At 35.9% G+C, this 20,491-nt stretch overlaps 1 protein-coding gene across 3 annotated transcripts in view; it reads right to left on the bottom strand.

Annotated features, from left to right (window-relative positions):
* STIM2 (stromal interaction molecule 2) overlaps positions 1-20,491 on the bottom strand; it is a 165,857-nt gene that overhangs the window by 100,017 nt on the left and 45,349 nt on the right. For all 3 annotated transcript variants that reach the window (XM_005554636.5, XM_005554637.5, XM_065544845.2), the window contains exon 2: positions 7,290-7,420. In XM_005554636.5, coding sequence (XP_005554693.2) covers positions 7,290-7,420 — 131 coding nt within the window. The remainder of the gene's footprint in view (positions 1-7,289; positions 7,421-20,491) is intronic.

Raw genomic sequence — 20,491 nt, 5'->3', positions numbered from 1 at the left:
GTGCTCAGGGCATCAAAACCATTAATTTCTCTTATTTAAATTGTTTGTTGATCAAATACCTACACTTTCCAAAATTTCACTAAAATTGACAGAACGTGCAACCTTGAATGCAATCAACAGTTCAATCTTAACGGGTCACAGATTCTGCACACATTGACATCTAACCTTTTTAATGTTGGTCCAGAAGACAATGACCTAGACAGCAAGTTTTATATCCTATTCCTGATCTGAAACACCCCAAGTACTCCAAATTCAGTTTTAACATAGCCCTGGAAAGTCATCAGACATTTATTCTCTTACTTGTCCAAGTAGTGTACACATGATACCCTTTAAGTGTTACCCTCACTTTGCCTGCCACCCTATAGAACATTACAGCCCCCATCATCTCTAACTGATAATGATGCCCCTGCCACTGCTTATTTATTTTGCTTAGTCTCCTTCCCACAAGCACTACCAGAATGTTTACTTAAAGGCACAGATTTCTGTCTATCTTGTTCCTGATCTATTCCAAGCAACTATTTGAGTATCTGGAATAAAATAGGCCATCAGATATTAGCTCAATATTAAATAAATTATAGAAATAAACAATCTCTCATATGACCAAAATGCAAAACAGAGGGTACTAAAGAGAAAAAAAAATGTTTTTAACCAGAATTTTCAAAAGCTAAATACTTTTCTGAATTTTTTTTTTTTTAGAAAAGCAACATTTCAAAACAAAACAATCACAAGAAATTAAGTACTTTAAAATTTGAGCTAAAATCACAAGAAATTAAATACTTTAAAATTTGGGCTAAGGTTTCCTATTAAACTTACAAAGTTTCCTAGTGAAGGCCAGTAAAGGTCCATAAAAGAATTATTGTTTATTTCTTTCAAAAAGACACTTTAACAAGAAATACAAATCAAAATGCACCTATATTGAACTGAAGGACTATAGTCCAAGAACTGCAGAATTAATAATTCATCCTTTAAAGCATACAAACACATCACACAGAGTCTAGATCAGTGCTGTCTAATAGAAATAAAATGAGACCTACATACATAATTTTGTTTTCTAGAAGCTACACTGAGTAAAAACAAAGAAACTAAATTTTAATAACATATTTCATGTAACCCAGTATGTCTCAAATATCTCCAACGGGTAATCAATATTTTCAAATTAGATATTTAATGTTATTCTTCTCATATAAGCCTTCAAAATTTCAAGTGTGTTTTATACTTTATAGCACACCTCAACTTCGAATGCTGAATAGCCAAATATGGCTAGTGGCTACCACACTGGACAGTGGATTTCAACATTCTTTTGGGTAATAGTAAAATATAAAGGCATGTTGTGTTTGCATTTAAACAGTAAGAGAAATACAGAAAGATATCTTCTCTTTTTAAATATTAAAATTCACCTCTCATATCAAAGAATTATAAGTTCTACTTTTTAAACCTAAGTTTTACTTAGTTCTGACTTTTATTACAACATGCCAAAAACTCCGCTGAAATTTAAAAGACTCAATAAGACTTCCACTGAAATATAAATTACACAGCCATGTATGCTTAATTTGTTTTGCAGAGTGGTAATAACACTTTGCACATGTGCATTTAATATCTGACAAAGGCTGGTGCATGCCTGTAATCCAAGCACTTTGGGAGGCCAAGGCAGGAAGATTGCTTGAGACCAGGCTTTTGAAACCCACTCGAGCCACACAGCAAGACTCTCATCTCTACAAAAGTAAAAAAAAAATTAAAAATTAAAGAAGTATATCTGATGAGGTAAAAAAGATTAAAATAACTTGTAATTCTAAGAATTATAATGCAATCAATTACAAATAGGCTGTGAAATATCTGCAAAAGCTTCCTTGATACCTTCTTTGTGTATATATTATGTGCAATTTTAACTGCTCTTTCCTTTGAAGGTATTTTTAATGATTCAGGAAATGTGGATTTCTGCTATTTTTCATATTTAAATATTTTTGTAATTGTGGTGTGTTATAATTTGAATGTTTTTCCCCTCCAAAACTCATATTGAAATTTGCCATTGTGGCAGTGTTAGGAAGTAATAGGTAAACAGGGAGGTTTTGGGAGGTAATAGGGCCATAAGGGCTCAACCCTCAGGAGAGGAATTAATGCCCTTATAAAAGGGCAAGCTAGACACCTTTTGCCTCTTGGCCCTTCTGCTTCCACACCGTAAAGAGAAAACAGTCTTCCCTCCAGGGAACGCAGCATTCAAGGAGTCATCTTGAAATCAGAATCACCAAACCTGCCAGCACCTTGATGTTGGACTTCCCAACTTCCGCAACTGTGAGTCAATACATCTCTGTTCACTATAAATTACCCAATCTATAGCACCCTGCTATAGCAGCACCAAACAAACATATTAATACATAATTTATTTATATATTTATCATAGATTTTATAATTACATAGTATATATTTATATAATATTTTATTATATTAATATGTTAATATATAATGTATATAATGAGAAACATATTTGGTCTTTGTCCTAGGTTCCAGGCACAGAGATCCTAAAACCCTGGAAATTTCCTGACAGGTGAGTCTTTTGTTATTCACTATTGCCCCATCCACCAACCTGAGTTTATGCTAACAAAAGTGATTTAGGATGGGGCCCTAAATAGCTTCAGGTTAAAGCTGGCTACTAGAAAGACCAAGTAATTAGAGGGTTGTAACTTTAAGTCCCACCCACTGACCTCCAGGAAAACTGAGCTCTACAAAAACTCTGTTACAAGATTCAGGATTCTAAGAGCTTCCAGGCTGGTGAGCATATCAAGGTGCAGGGAGGGTGGAATGAAGACATGGAAGCTCTGAGTGCACAAGCCCCCATACCCTGTCCTATGCATTTCTTCTATTCGGATGTTCCTGAGTTGTATTCTGTGAGCCATTTTAGCAAGTCATTGAAACTGAAGAGGCTCAGTTTCTGGGTTAAAACCTAAAACTGCATAGAGTATTCATTTATTTAACACTGTATATGCTCAGAGTTGGCATGGAATTTGTTTGACAAAGCTAATCCTGTCATATTGTAAATGTCTAAGAAATGAAAAAACTGCTGTAATGTTCATATGGAACCAAAAAAGAGCCCGCATCTCCAAGACAATCCTAAGTCAAAAGAACAAAGCTGGAGGCATCACGCTACCTGACTTCAAACTATACTACAAGGCTACAGTAACCAAAACAGCATGGTACTGGTACCAAAACAGAGATATAGACCAATGGAACAGAACAGAGTCCTCAGAAATAATACCACACATCTACAGCCATCTGATCTTTGATAAACCTGAGAAAAACAAGAAATGGGGAAAGGATTCCCTATTTAATAAATGGTGCTGGGATAATTGGCTAGCCAGAAGTAGAAAGCTGAAACTGGATCCTTTCCTCACTCCTTATATGAAAATTAATTCAAGAGGGATTAGAGACTTAAATGTTAGACCTAATACCATAAAAACCCTAGAAGAAAACCTAGGTAATACCATTCAGGACATAGGCATGGGCAAGGACTTCATGTCTAAAACACCAAAAGCAAGGGCAACAAAAGCCAAAATGGACAAATGGGATCTAATTAAACTAAAGAGCTTCTGCACAGCAAAAGAAACTACCATCAGAGTGAACAGGCAACCTACAGAATGGGAGAAAATTTTTGCAATCTACTCATCAGACAAAGGGCTAATATCCAGAACCTACAAAGAGCTCAAACAAATTTACAAGAAAAAAACAAACAACCCCATCAAAAAGTGGGCAAAGGATATGAATAGACATTTCTCAAAAGAGGACATTCATACAGCCAACAGACACATGAAAAAATGCTCATCATCAATGGCCATCAGAGAAATGCAAATCAAAACCACAATGAGATACCATCTCATACCAGTTAGAATGGCGATCATTAAAAAGTCAGGAAACAACAGGTGCTGGAGAGGATGTGGAGAAATAGGAACACTTTTACACTGTTAGTGGGATTGTAAACTAGTTCAACCATTATGGAAAACAGTATGATGATTCCTCAAGGATCTAGAACTAGAAGTACCATATGACCTAGCCATCCCATTACTGGGTATATACCCAAAGGATTATAAATTATGCTGCTATAAAGACACATGCACACGTATGTTTACTGCGGCACTATTCACAATAGCAAAGACTTGGAATCAACCCAAATGTCCATCAGTGACAGACTGGATTAAGAAAATGTGGCACATACACACCATGGAATACTATGCAGCCATAAAAAAGGATGAGTTTGTGTCCTTTGTAGGGACATGGATGCAGCTGGAAACCATCATTCTTAGCAAACTATCGCAAGAACAGAAAACCAAACACCGCATGTTCTCACTCATAGGTGGGAATTGAACAATGAGATCACTTGGACTTGGGAAGGGGAACATCACACACCGGGGCCTATCACGGGGATGGGGGAGGGGGGAGGGATTGCATTGGGAGTTATACCTGATGTAAATGACGAGTTGATGGGTGCTGACGAGTTGATCGGTGCAGCACACCAACATGGCACAAGTATACATATGTAACAAACCTGCACGTTATGCACATGTACCCTAGAACTTAAAGTATAATAAAAAAAAATAAAGAAAGGAAGAAAAAAAGAAAAAGAAAATGTACAAAATAATTTAAGAAAATCTCTTTGGCTTAGAGAATAAATTACCTCTATAAATAAAGGTAATTTACCTCTCTAAATTACCTCTATTTTATAAAAATATAAAGAGAGAAAAGGAGTAATGATAATGACGTTGAGAGAATGAATTATCCACTCAATATAATAAAACGGCCCACAATAAATGACAACTAGTTTACGTTGTTTTCCAGTAATGGTAAAACTCTTAATAATCCATCAATTTTACCTTACTCAGTCTTCCTTATGTCCAACAGAATATATACTTCAAATACTTTTTAAGTTGGAAGCTATGTAAGATAGAATTATATAGTCTGCAGTTCTAGAAATAAATAAATTGGTCTACTTTGAACCAAAAGTAATGATTTTGGTATCACTGGTACTGACTAAGCTCTAATCAGAATGATTTTAATCACAATAAATGGCAGAAATCAACTGATGCAGAGACATTAAATATAAGACTGAAGATTTAATATCTGATCTAATAAGCAATTAGGAATCACTATGTTTCTTAGCTATCATGCTCTCAAAGTGATAATCATGACGGATTAGAAAGGAAAAACTTAGAGACAGTAATCTAGACACAAGAAAAGAAACAGCTAGATTAGAACAGAACAAGCAAATAACTAGAATAGATAAGAGGTAGTGGGGAAAGGAAGAAAAAGGAACATATTTTAAGAACACAAGAGCTTAATTTACAACAGGGGTTGGCAAACTACAGCATGCAGCCAAATATGGCTGCCTGTTTTTGCAAATAAAGTTTTATTGGAAAACAGCTATGCCCATTAGTTCTTGTACTGTCTATGGCTGCTTCACACTATAGTGGCAGAGCTGAATAGTTACAACAGCAACTACATGGCCCACTAAAGCTAAATAATTTGCTAACTGGCCTATATTCATTTCCATTCATTATAGGATTGCCATAATAAAGTACCATAAATTGGATGGCTTACAACAATAGAAATTTATTCTCTTACAGATCTGCAGGTTAGAAAGAAGTTCAAAATCAGAGTGTCCACAGAATCATGCTCTCTCAAAGGCTCTAGGGGAGAAGCTGTTCCATGCCTTTCTTTTAGCTTTGGTGTTGGCAGCAATCCTTAGCATTCCTTGATGTGCAGTTGTATAAAGCTAATCTCTGCCTCCGCTGTCACAGGGTCATTTTCTCTCCTGTTCTGTGAATCCACATGGTGTTCTCCTCTCTTAGCAGAGCACCAGTCATATCGAATTAAGGGCCCACCCAACTCCAGTATGACTTTATCTTAACTACATCTGCAATGACCCTATTTCTAAATAAGGTCACATTCTGAGGTGCTGGGGTTTAGGACTTCAACATATGTTTTTAGAGAACACATTTCAACCCATATTTTGGCCCTTTACAGAAAAAGTCTGCCAACATCTACTTCAGAAGAAGAATCGAGAAATAGGTCCAGAGGTGCAACTGAACAATGAGAGATTAAAACAGCAAAACTGGGATTTTGTTTTACACATACTAAGCTTAAAGCAACAGTAAGAGCCCTCTAAAAACAGGCAGAAAGCAAAAGGTCAGGAATCTGTACTGGCTTAGAGATAGAGGAATCGGGACAACTGAAAATGGATGGTCATTCTCAGATAAACGTTTTGTATAGCAAGCCAAGAACTGATCTTTAGAGAATGTCTCCGTTAGATAACAATGTTACTAGAGACTGTCACTGTTATATCACAAGATAATAATGTAGAAAATAATGTAATTTAGTATTATATAATCTGAAAGAGAAGCAATTCAACAGTGACAAATCCAACAAAGGGACTGAAGAGACCTGAAAAACGACCAGGGCATTTGGTTAGAATGAGACAACACTCAAAGAAGACAACTTTTAGGGAGAAACTAAGCAGAAACCAGACCAGTAGGGGAAATGGGAATGCTGAAAAACTAAAGACAGTAGGTACAGTAAATTACCACCTTGGTGGTCTCCAATGAATCACATTTCCTGGTTATCTACATCTTTGTAGAATCTTCTTTCACACAGACTCTGAGCTTAGCCAAATGACTTGTTTTGGCCAATATATTAGCAACAATTGGCAAGCAGAGGCATGATAAACACTTGCACATGGAAACTTGCCTTCTTAGGACACTAGCTGCATGCTGTAATAAAGTTTGGGCTAGGCTCCTGAATGATGAGAGGTAACATAGAAAGAGATTATGCAGAATAAGAGGCTGTCTTAGATACTCCAGCCCCAACAGAGCTCCCAAGAGAATGCAACTTCCATAGTGACCTCAGCCCATATCTAAGGAAACAGAAAAACTGCCCAGCTCAGCCCAGTGATCCCACAGAATCAGGAGAAATAATAAACTGTTTTCATTTTAAGCCACTACATTTGGAGTGGTTTGTAAAGCAACAATAGATAAAAATACAGTCAGAATAGGATACATATTTGAGAAATACAATAATATGAGACTGAAAATTTTTATAAAACTGGGTAGACTTATATCCAAATGGGGAGAAAAACAGAAAAATCATGTAAATGTTTATAAAGGGTAAAATTAACATGTAAAAAGAAAAACTAAAGATGTTGAAGAAAAACGCAATGAGCCACATGAGGAAAGAGAAAATTGAAGACTAGAAACAGAAATAGTCATTCTGTTGTAAGACAATAGCAGGCAAAACATTTTTCCACCTACTTCATCACTTTCCTCTACTTCAATTCCACCATCTTTGTCATCATCCATTTGTTTATGTATTGTTTGAAGAGCTTCCAGACTAAATCTGTCTTCTTCTGTAAAGCATGGTGGACTCAGTGACATGCAAGGATCTGAAAGAGAACAAAGGGCAATTACTAACTTGACATGCCAAAACAAAGGTTATAGTTGAGAGTATAATTTAAAAGAAAACCAACAGAACTAAACTTCAGACTAAGTTAAACTAAGAGACTTCAAAACGTCTAGCAGAATATTCTTCACATCAAAAGTATAATATATGAACACAACTGACTAAAAATAAATAATCTAATTTAATTAACATTAGGCAACTACAACCAGGAGTTATGCCAGTACTCACTTCAGGTTATCTAAAATCTCTACATCTTTAACCATTTCTTCTTATCCAACCTGAATATTTACTAATCATGATTTACTAATCATTCCCCCCACCAAAAAAACAGATGCTCTCCCTCCATTAAAAAAACAAGAAACACTAAAAATCACAGAATACAAAGTGCTATTTTTGCACAATCCAGTTTAATCAAAATGAGTCCTAGAAAATATCACCAAAAAAAAAGGAATGGAAATGTAGAATAGTCACATGACCCTTTTGTTTTCATTTTTCTATTTAAGATAATCTAACAGTCTACCCATATAGCTTTTTTCAAAATACATACGTTCCTAGGTTCAACTACGACAACAACAAACAAAAGAAAAAGACTAACCAGATTTTTAAAACTCTTGTTCTTCATGTTATCTTTAATATACACTTACTGGTCAACCCTTTCCCTATGGAGTATATGTGAATCCTCACATTCGGGTTGTCAAAAATTAAGTTGGAAAGCATGAAACATTTTTCAATGGCTTAAAATCAGACTGCTGGAAATTACTTCCTGTGCACATAACTAGCAAACAACCTATACACCAAAATGAGAAAGTATTGCCAAAGCTTCACTTACACCCGATCTGGCTGACTGGTGGACTGACAAAATTCTAGGAACTTACTTCTCTTCTACTAAGTCACTACAATAATATTCCTTTAAAATGTCATCAGAACCACATATATTTCCAGAAGTAGTACAGCCTTAAAGTTGAAAGTGGTTAGCATAAGAGAAGGGTTAGCCACAGCTTAGTTATCTCATCAATAGTTAGTCTATCATCTGGCCCTACTATCAATTACCTGTCATCAGTTAATTGTGGACAAATCACTTGTCCTTGTGTCTTAGTTGCCTCATCCCTAAAATAAAGCAAGTAGAGATGCTTACTAAGATCTATTGCAGCTACAAGGGCCTAAGAATATCTAATTCTGTGCTTAGAGGGAAAAAAGCTGGGAGAAGAGAAGCCAATATTTGAGGCCCACAGATAATTTTATTTTCTAAGAAAAAAAATTCAAACTGACATTACCTAACATGTTCCAATTACAGCTGAAAAAAATATTTCGGTGATTTAACATTTTTAATAGTTTTAATTCATCTAATTTTAATTTCTTTAGTCTTGGAAGGGAAGTAAACAGAAGAGAAAGGAAACTATAAAAGTAGGAAATGCAAGTATAAGTTCTGTGTGATATATGAATATGTGTACATACAAATATTTAAAACACCAGTTAAGATTTGCTAAAATCCAAGAACTTAGAAGCATAATGGTAAATTATGATCCCTAATTCACAAAACAATCAAGACCCTGATATGTCCATAAGTTTGAATTTATTTGCAATTATTTAAAAGATACAAAATGGAAGATAAGATCTCAGGTACCAAAACGACATATAGTGTAAAGATCTGTACACAATATGTAATTGCCTCCAGCAGACCTATTTTTTACACACAGATTAATTTGCAAAAAAAAAAAAAAAAAAGGTGAAGGTGTTCATTGCAACTGGTTTATAAGGAAAGGGCCAGCATCTCTTACTCTGATTAAATAGGTTAGTGTTGTGAAAGTCTCTAACAAGAGTCAACAGTGAGGACTGTATAACCATAGGAAGCTTTAAATTAGGAGCAATATGACTTGAAAAAGTCATATGAAAATAAAATTGGTAATTATTCACTCAAATAGGCATATTTCATAAACACTAGCTAATCTACTAAAATACTCTCTCAAGTCTACTTCAAGATGTTACTACTTCTCCATGAAGTCTTTCATAAACACTATTTCCTAGTGATCACTTCCTTCTCTGCACTCCATTCAATCCACTCAACAACTATCTAATGAGCACCTACCACATGTCAGGCACCAGAAATAGCACGGTGAACAAAACAGACAAAAATCTTCACAAAACGTATATTTTACTGAGGACTATGAACCTAACAAGATAAATAAGTAAAAGGTATAGGCATGTTAGTAGTGATAAACATTTAAGGAGAAAATGAAAAGCAGATATGAAATGTTAAGGGATTTGAAATTTTCCATTATATCTTCATTTTCTAATCATTCTACCTAAGTCCTCACTTAATGCTGTACTTGATTAAGCTTTAATTGCCTTATGTGTCATTTTTGTCCATACAGCTAAGATTATGAACAGGGCAGGGACCATGTTTCTCCACCTCTCATAATACCCATTTTAGCTGAACATATTTTAACCCTCTGATAAATTCTGTTACTTCATTTATTAACTAAATCACAAACTTCTAGGCTTCTATCCTGTGCAAGGCATTAGGAATTAGAGAGATAAGAGAGTATCCATATTCAAAAAAGCTCACAGTTTAGTGAGAAGGAAGACATGTAGACTCCTACAATATATTATGTTAGGTAAAAGTTTTCTAGAGGTAAACTTGAAGAATTTTAAATCATCTGTAGTTGATGACCTTGAGAAAACAGCACGCCTAGAAGCAGCATCATACGTTCAGTGACATAAAAGAGAAAAAAACATAAAACATTCAGAAAAATGTAAGTGGTTTAACATGTCTGTAGTACACAGATACCAACATACAGAAAACAGAAGATCAGGTAGAGATGCTAAAAGGCCAGATCTCCAAAATCTCTGTTTTTCATACTAGGATATTTGGATTTTTTCCCTAAAAACACTGAGAAGCTATTAATGGATTTCAAGGAGGGGAATAACACAATCAGATTCATTTAAAATCTGATAACTCTGGTGACAATAGAATGGGATGATGGCAATTCACCAGATCCCTCTGGTGACAGTGGAATAGGATGGTGGCAAGACTGAGAGACACAGCTGACAGTCAGCCTGGCAGCACTCAACAGACCATGCCTCTAAGGAACAGAAACGGTAGATGATGAGACCACTCTAGGGTTTGGTGTTTTGCCAAGTTGGAGCAGCAGAGGAAAGACAGGAGTTGAAGTTATGGCAACAGTGATCCATTTCTTCACATGAAATTTTATTTCCTTTAAAGTATGACTCAAGGCTATTACAAATCTAATTTAGAATAACTGTGAATTCTGAACTCTTATTACCTTTTCTAATGTCTCTTTTCGTTTTTAGTTGTTTACCTTCTAGGTTAATTCAGCACATGTGATCATTTTAACTCAAATTAGCTGGCCTATATTTATTTTAAAATACTCAACTTGCTAAAAAAGGTTTGTGCCTAAAATTATAATGGTTTCAAAGGCAACTGCTACTAATATTGTTCTCCTTTGCTTATATTTTAGATACTTTCTTTAGCTACCCCAAATGCCCCAGTGCACATCAGGTACTCCATACTAGTACATCTTCCTCATCTAAAGAGAATTCACTCACTAATTTAAACATGATATGGAGAGCCTATAATATGTCAGGCTCTGTGCTTGGTGCTGGGCACACAAGGCAACAACTAAGACAAATGTTCTCCCCTCAGTGCCCTCACCTTGTGTTAAATGCAACATGGTGTGATATAGCTTTTGAGTATTATATGCTAATATATTATATTGTTAACAGCAGCACTTTGCACTGAGGGAAAAGGAACCAGTTGCAACAGAATGAGACCTAACCCAAGTCAGTTATCAACACCATTATTAAATTCCACCTTGTTTTCCTGTAACTAGAGCCAAATGCTCAGTATGGTTCTACAGAAATAAAGTAAAATGAATTAAAGTTATTTCATCCATTAAGAAATATCTACTACAGGCTGGGCACAGTGGCTCAGGCCTGTAATCCCAGCACTTTGGGAAGCTGAGGCAGGCGGATCACCTGAGATCAGGAGTTCATGACCAGCCTGGACAACATGGCGAAACTCCATCTCTATGAAAAATACAAAAATTAGCCGGGCATAGTGGCATGCTCCTGTAGTCCCAGCTACTTGGGAGGCTGAGGCAGGAGAATTGTTTGAACTTGGGAGGCAGAGGTTGCAGTCAGCCAAGATCATGCCACTGCACTCCACCCTTGGTAACAGAGTGAGACTCCTTCTCAAAAAATATATATAAATAAAAAATAAAAAAGGAAGAAAATTATCTACTACATTCTAGAAACCAATACTATTTTATCTTCATAATTTATTCCCTGCAACCCTGTATGGGGCAGATAATATCTCTATTTTCCAGATGAGGATATAAGACTTATGAGTAACTTGCTTAAGATCACACTACTAGAAATAACAACTGGTATTCTAAGTATTCACAACTCCAAATCCATGTCCAAGTGTCAGTATAACGAACATAAATGGGTCAGTGTCACCAGCATCAGAGAATTAAGTATCGCTATCATAGATATTGCCAGGACCTGGCTGAGAAGCTCACTGCACCAAGAGGCATAAATGTGCCCCGTGGAAGGAGATCATCAGACACTTGTGGAATACTACTCACAATCTAGAATACAGATCTATATGTCCTGCCTTACTTTTCCTTTAGATAATCTATCTCCAATTCACAATCCCCTTGAACAAACCATTATATTAAGTATATTATATTGTATCATAACTTTTGTATCATAACATAAACTTAACTATTGTATCATAACATAAACTTGATTGAGAACATGCATTGTATTAATTTTTTATTCTCAGTATCTACCACAGTGACATATTTGTCAAATGGTTAAGTATATGTAAATATTGGAAGCCAAATGAATTAGCTTCTAAATACAATTCATTTATGTAGCAAATATCTAAATGGCAGAGTCTAGGGTACCTTTTGTGTACCCAGGTAAAAATAAATGAAATTAAAGATGGCAGATGCAATGACAGATACACAAACACACAATGGTGGCAAAACTAAGGGAATAGTCACGTCTACTTGCACAGCAAGAAAGGCTTCAAAGAGAAAGTGACATTTACATTGATCTTTGAAAGATGAGCAAGTGTTCTCTAGGAAGACAGGTATAGGCAAGAACATAAGTTAATGATTATTATATAACAAAAGTTATAGTGATAATAACTATCAATATGGAGCATCCTTGTATTTATATTGCATAAAATATACATATATAAAAATTAAGTGTTACACATTTCACTTTGCCTACAAAGTAGGCATTATTCCCATTTAATTAGATAATTAACAGAAAAAAGTATAAGCGAAGGCCAGATTATGGAGGGATCTACAGATTATCCTAAAGGAGAAAAAAAGTTAATAAATTATTCACTAAAAGCCCTAACTTGCAGTTTCCTCCATGTGCAAAGCTCTTTCTCCCAGATATATCCATGGTTGGTTAACTCCTTTCATTCCAACTTAAATGATCCTCCTCAGAGGCCATCTTATTTCCCTATCTAAGATAGCCTTCTCCTTCACTCTACTTGTTTTTCTTAATAGTGCTTTACCACAGGACAGTATATGAGCTGATTCATTTGCTAACTAACTCTCCCACCATAATGCAACCACGAGATCACAGGCTTTGTTCTGATCATTCCTCTTTGCCCAGTGCCTACACCAGCATTGGCACACCGTAAGTGCTCAAAATACATTTGTTTACTAAATTACTTACCTAACTGGACTTTCAATATAAATATATCTGTTTACTAAATTACTTACCTAATTGGATTTCCAAAATGTTTGAAAGAAAAAAACTTTCCAAGAAATAATTTGGCTGATTAGAAAAGCAGGATGGAGAAATTAACAAAACTCACCTTTTAACACTGAATTTAAACCTAAGTAGTTAGTAGAAATCTAGTAACATTACTATTCTGCTTAAAACTATTCAGAACTCCCCAGGCCTAAAGTAAATTCTATTGACTGTCAAATATTATTGTTTAAATACTTATTGAACAAAATATGCAACATACCATGCAAAAATAACCAAGGGGAAACTTTAAAATATTTAAGACAGTCAGTCCTTAAGGCTCTTATACTCTAGTAATAAAGTGAAAACTCCATGAAGTCAAAAATAAAACCTGTTTTATTGATTACTATACAATATTACAATGTATAGTTACTATATGTAGTATACTATATTGCTATATATAATTACTACTGTTATACATCTTATATGTAAATTACTATTGTATGTTACCAAATCTAATACATAATTTGCCTGACTTTTACATGTAAGCAATTGCATTTTCAGTGACCTTATGAAAGTGAAACTGAATTTTGGTAATTGGGAGTAGAAAAAGGGAAAACAAGAATAAACACAAACAGGAAATAAGATGAGCTCTGGAACCCACAATAATCACAGACTGGCTAGCAGGTTAGTTCTCAACTGAGAGTGGTAAGGCCTCCTCCCTGCTCACTCACCCACTCTCAGCTGCTACTGGTGGTCAATGGCGGGGGTGTTGTGGAGAGCAAGAATACTGAGTTAACTGCCATGCCCAAGCCTGACAAGTCCCACACAACAAAGAACTGTCTTCTGCTATACCAACAGTACTCCCCAGTGGAAAGAAGAAACACTGGCAAAAGACAGGTGGAGCAGCAATCAAAGGTGAATGTGTCAGTTTCATATTTAATCTACAGCATATGTTTGCTACCGAAGAATGCCTATCACAACAGTCTAGGCAGGAAGTAATAAATATAAACTACAGAAATGATAGTGGGGATAGAAGGAAAAGATCATACTGAAGTGAGAACTAAATATATTAAGAGAAAACAGACAAATATGACTGGCATTTTCAGGCCTAAAAGTCATCCTAGGTAAAACAAAGGTACATTTTCACCTATCTGGCTGAGCCACACCAAACACAGAAATACAAATTGCATCAAATGCTATTCCCTTTGCCTTCACTAGAGGAACAAATACGCCATATTCTATACTTTGTCATCCTAGTCGATATATGGGGGCAATACAGTTCAGAAACTTAAAAAAGTAAGAGCTTAAGAAAGAAATCAAGCTGAAAAAAGTGAAGTCTTCAGAGCTAGGTTCCCTCCTGAAATATTATTTAAGTCAGCAAATTTCATGTAGAAAAGAACAACTAAGAAGGGGAGCCAGGTGACTCAATCACAAACCAAGGACTGCAGCCCGCTAGCAGTGTTTAACAGCACATGCCGCCAAGAACTTGGCTTACCACGCTGGCAGCTATTTAGTGAATCTCGTGATTAGGATTTTCCTAATTACTACCACTAAGAGAACTTTTTAAATAAGTATTGTTTGTATTTAGTACTTCCACTAATCGCTCATGTATTTATCAAATGAAATACTTCAGTACTTCTAATATTCAATATGAGTATTTTCAGAGTAAATTCTCTAGAAAATTTTCAGGTGTCATTTTTCAATATACCAAAGACCTGATTCAAACTCAAAAGGTGAGTAATGTCTTCCTTCTCTTCTGATACCCTCTCTAGGGCAAAGTCTATTTCATATTCCTAGTATTCCCTTATATTTCCAGTATCTAGCATACTACAAACACCTAGCACATAATAGGACTAATGGTTATTTCTCCAAAAAAAGTAATGCATAAATAATAAAAGTTGCTGCATATTTTTTAAGATAAAAATGAGTTTCAGCCTTTTATACATGTTACCTGTTACATGATGATAGGCATTCAAAAAATACTAACATTTTTTGAGAGCATATATTACATGCCAGAACAACAAATGAGAAAGGGAAAGTTGTAACTGGATTAGGTATACTAAATGCTATATCAGGAATGCTATAAAAATGCAGGCAAAGGACTCTACAGAATCTCTGATACCTACTCAAACTTTTGAAAAGTTCAACAATTAAAGGAGAAAGACCTTACCAACAGAAGGCTGAGAAACCATTGCAGATGTTCTATAATTATGGCTTAAGTACTATTCTGAACAGAAAATACAGACCTTTGGTGAAAACGCCTTCTGACTGATGGCTGCCTCTTAGAACTCTGAATCTCTGTAATCACTCACTTTTCATAAAAAGTACCTGCTAATTTACCTGGACCCTAGCAAAAACAGTTTCCCCTGATTGTTAGCTAAAAGTTCCCCTAAATAATTGCTAACTTCATCTATACCTTTCAAATGTTTTATTTCATTTATTTTATTTATTTATTTATTTTTATTTATTTTGAAACAGTCTCACACTGTTGCCCGGGCTGGAGTGCAGTGGCGCATTCCCGGCTCATTGCAACCTCCACCTCCTGGGTTCAAGCGATTCTCCTGCCTCAGCCTCCTGAGTACCTGGGACTAGAGGCACCCACCACCACACCTGGCTCATTTTTGTATTTTTAGTGAAGAAGGGGTTTCACCATGTTGGCCAGGCTGGTCTCGAACTCCTGACCTCAGGTGATCAGCCCACCTCAGCATCTCAAAGTGCTGGGATTACAGGCGAGAGCCACTGCACCCAGCCCCAAATGTTTTAAACAGACTATCATACAAAACTTAATTCCTTAGGTCCCTTCCCACTTTCCAGAGACATTTAAAAAGTTATATTCTGATTGATTATTTCATTTCTACATATTTCCCCATCTGTACCCCACCACGCCACCACCAAGCAACCTAAATTCCTGCTAATCTCAGAGCCTTTCTAAAGGTGGGAACCAGAAGGCAATACCTCTGCCTCAACAGCTGTCTTATTAATATGCAATTCATTTACTAACGCACTATATCTAAATAAACAAGTAGGTGTATTCATACAGCTGTATTTATCTCTATATTCACTGACAGCTATCTAATTTTTTTATTTTAGTTTAGTTTGTTTTTTTGTTTTTGGTTTTTGTTTGTTTGTTTTTTGAGACAGAGTCTCACTCCATCGCCCAGGCCAGAGTGCAGGGGCATGATCTCAGGTCACTGCAACCTCTGCCTCTGGGGTTCAGGCAATTCTCCTGCCACAGTCTCCCATGTAACTGGAATTACAGGCACTCACCAACGTGCTCAGATAATTTTTGTATTTTTAATAGAGATGGGATTTCACCAAGTTTGGCTAGGCTGCTCTTGAACTCCTGACCATAAGTGATCCACCCAAAGTGCTGGAATTACAAGTGTGAGCCACCATGCCCAGCCAGCCAGTTTTCTAATTTTCTCCACTGTTTTATGCTATAAATTCCTAGAAAACAGTAATGTTTCTGTATGTAACATTGTAGTATCTGTCATATCTTAAAAACAGTTGACTAGGTACAAAAAAAGAAAGTAACCAGGTGCATGCAAATTTCTTGACTCCTGGTTTCCAGGGATGCTATTGAAAATGTAATGAAAAATATCTTAAGCAAAAGATTTGGGTGTGCACATATATAGAATCACAGAAGGAATTCCCAACTTCTCTCCAAAGATCAGAAAAATCTCATTGACTTATACAAGGGAAACCAAAGTGACCAAAATAATCAAGAACCAGGATTCCAGGCAGCACTGGCCCTTTTGAGACCATGCTACTAACATTTTCATTAACAATGTTATAAGGACAGAGAAGTGAAAGAGCTTTGCTTATTTCTATGTATTTTGTGTTGTTTTGGAGGGCAGAATATGGTAATTCCAAGCTACAACCACAACACTGTGAATGTACACGGTGCTACTGAATTGTACGCTCAAAAATGGTTAAAATGATCTATTTTATGTTATGTATATTTTACCACAATAAAAGCTACAAACACACACAAGTTACAGTGAACAAAGATGATTAATACTATCTTAACTATATCAACACTACAGAAATAAAGAGAATATTGTTGTTAGTTCCAGGCACTGATTCAAGTGCAATACACTGTTTTACTTACCTCTCAGTACAAGAACCTTTAACAACAATCATGCAAAATAAAATACGTACCACAATTTTACAGATGAGAAAGGTTGAATACTCTATAGAGAAAAAAATAACTTTCAGTTCATTCTCACCCTGCCACTTACTATATAACTTCGGGAAAGTTATAACGACTTTGCCTTAATTTCCTCACCTGTAGAATTGAAATAATAGCACCCTTGCAAGGCTATTGTTAGAATTACATGACATATCTATGTATAAAACACCTAACAGAGTATGGCATATATTTGTAACTCAAGAGATAACTAAATACTATCATGGAAAGAGAGTAGCAAGGTGCCTACAGTAATTAGTTAATAAATGACACAGTCGGAATTCAATGCTTAGTCTCCTGAAATCTAAGTCTAGCTTTTTATTATATTACTGTTACCTTAACAGTTATCAAAAATATCTTTTATTTTCCTAAGAGACAAGGTATCACTCTGTTGCCAACGCTGAAGCACAGCAGTGCAATCAAAGCTCACTGCAGCCTCAAATGCCTGGGCTCAAGTAATCCTCGTGCCTCAGTTTCCCAAAGTGCTAGGATTACAGGCATGAGCCACCATGCCTGGCCCAAAAATATCATTATTTCATTTAGAATGAAAATGAGACTTTGTTCTAAATCTTTTGACGGATTCCAAAACCAAATATAGTCTAAAATACAAAGAGAGAGGATAAAAGCAGAAATAGAGCATTTACTGTATTACATATAACAATGACTGTGGCCAGGTGCAGTGGCTCATGCCTCTAATCCCAACACGTTGGGAGGCTGAGACGGGTGGATCACTTCAGGTCAAGAGTTCGAGATCAGCCTGGTCAACGTGGTGAAACTCTGTCTCTACTAAAAAGACAAAAATGAGCTGGGCATGGTAGCATGTGCCTGTAATCCTAGCTACTTGGGAGGCTGAGGCTGGAGAATCGCTTGAACCTGAGAGGTGGAGGTTGCAGTGAGCCGAGATCGCATCATTGCACTCCAGGCTGGGTGACAGCAAGACACTGTCTCAAAACAAACAAACAAACAAACAAAATGACTGGGTGCTTTACTTGATTATCTAATTCAAATGCCGTGTTAGTCTCAGACTACCACTTCTCATGATGACTAAACCAAGGTTCTCATAGGAAAAGTAATTTGCCCAAGGTTAAACACCTGGTTAACTGTTTTGCTGAAATTCAGCCCAGGTCTGTCCAAATCCAAAGAACTCTATCTTTCCCTATATCTCACAACCTGTCAAGAAAAAGGTTTTCTAGTTTTAAAAATACCCAAAAAAGAATATCCTGAAAGTAAATTCCAAAACAGGAACTCTAAAAGCAGGTTCATTAAAGCTATCACTTCCTAGAAGTATAACCTCCAAAGCACTCTTTTTCAAAAAGGAAATGCTCATTTAAGACTTAAGTGTTGCTATGTGTTTATTGGATTTTTTTTTTGAACAATTATTTTAGAAAGTTCTTAATGTTTCTAAGTGAAAACATTTCCAACTAAGAAGCAGAGTCCCACCAATTTGGTCTCAGCTACAAAAATGGGTAATTCTCCTTCCATGTACTGTTCCAAACTAACAGATTTACAAAGCTATGCTACAATCATAAGGGAAGAGGGGAGAACCAGATATATGTGCACTGTGCCAACGGCATAGCAAGGGAAATGAGGCCAGACCAGGGAGACTTGATGTTCAGTGATATTTGTAAATTAAGTATTTTTAAGTTGGGACCTGCTTATACAACATGTAAAGAAACAACCAACCAATCCCTTTTCTCATGAATAAACCTCCAAAAATAGAAAGTCTCTGTTTTGTTTTTGTTTTGTTTTGTTTGGGTAGAGGGAAGTCTTAAAAAACCCTTCCATATTAAAGTTACGATAATTTAGCTTCCAACACACAGGGCTCTAAAGTAATGAACAGTTGCAAAGTGTACTGAAATCTTCATTGATAATTAAAACATCAAAGCAGAAAACATAATTATGTCTCTCAATGCTAAAGAAACTATCTTCCAAGTTCTTTTTTTTAATAGCCTCTTTAAGACATCCAAAAGCAAGAGAGAGAAAATGGAGACTTCAGTACTTGTTAACAGCCTGCAAAAAGCCTCACGCAAAAGCTGAATCAGGCAAAGTATCTGTTTAATAGTTTATGAGAGAAGTGACAGCTAACTCTTAAGATCACTAACTTCATTCTTCACTATGGTTCTTTCTACCTATCCTTTTTCACATGATTTTTTCACACCATATAGTTCTAACTATATGTTCTAAGCACTATATAGTTCTAAGTATTTACTTCAACTCTTCCATGATAATGATTTAGGGACTCACTCTCTCTCAACATCAAGTTTTACTGAAGATAACACTAAAAATAATGAAATAATTGAATTAATACATCAAAATATATGCATATAAGTTAAATTTTCCTATTCAAAAAATTCTCCTTAGGAAGATATCCACACTTACTCCAACAACTCAGCCACTATCCCAAATGCCTGACATTCATTAAATACCCCAATTACACCAAAGCACTTGCAATGTTTTCTACATATTCTTTTTATTTATTTATTTATTTATTTGAGACAGAGTCTCATTCTGTCGCCCAGGCTGGAGTGCAGTGGCACAATCTCAGCTCACTGCAAGCTCCGCCTCCCAGATTCACGCCATTCTCCTGCCTCAGCCTCCTGAGGAGCTGGGACTACAGACGCCCGCCACCACGACTGGCTAATTTTTTTGTATTTTTAGTAGAGATGGGGTTTCACTGCATAGTCTTAATAATAGCATAATTGCTTACATTTAGTGTGCCTTTAAGCTTTGGAAACTGCTCAGGCAATAAATCTACAGAATATCATTTCCAGTTCAAATGAGGTATCACGTGCTAGGAGAGAAAAAAAGATATTCTCATGTGTTCCATAAACTATAAAATAAATTCCAATTCATTAGCCCTCAAATTTACTTTCATTTTACATTTTTTGGAATATACTATTAATATCTTAAATTTTTTTGAGATGACACTGCATCTTCATTATGGTCACACTAGCCCAATCATTGTATCACCTATTGCTGAAACATTGCAATAGCTTTAAAAAAAAAAAAAAAATTTATTTTGGGTTCATGGATACATCAGCAGGTTTGTTACACAGCTAAACTGTGGGTCACAGGGGTTTGGTGTACAGATTAGCAGAATACCCAGGTAATAAGCAAAGCATCCAA

Source organism: Macaca fascicularis, chromosome 5, assembly GCF_037993035.2.
Source record: "Macaca fascicularis isolate 582-1 chromosome 5, T2T-MFA8v1.1".
NCBI classification, from domain to species: Eukaryota; Metazoa; Chordata; class Mammalia; order Primates; family Cercopithecidae; genus Macaca; species Macaca fascicularis.
Note: the sequence above shows the minus strand (reverse complement) of the source record. Positions and strands in the feature narration are given on the sequence as shown.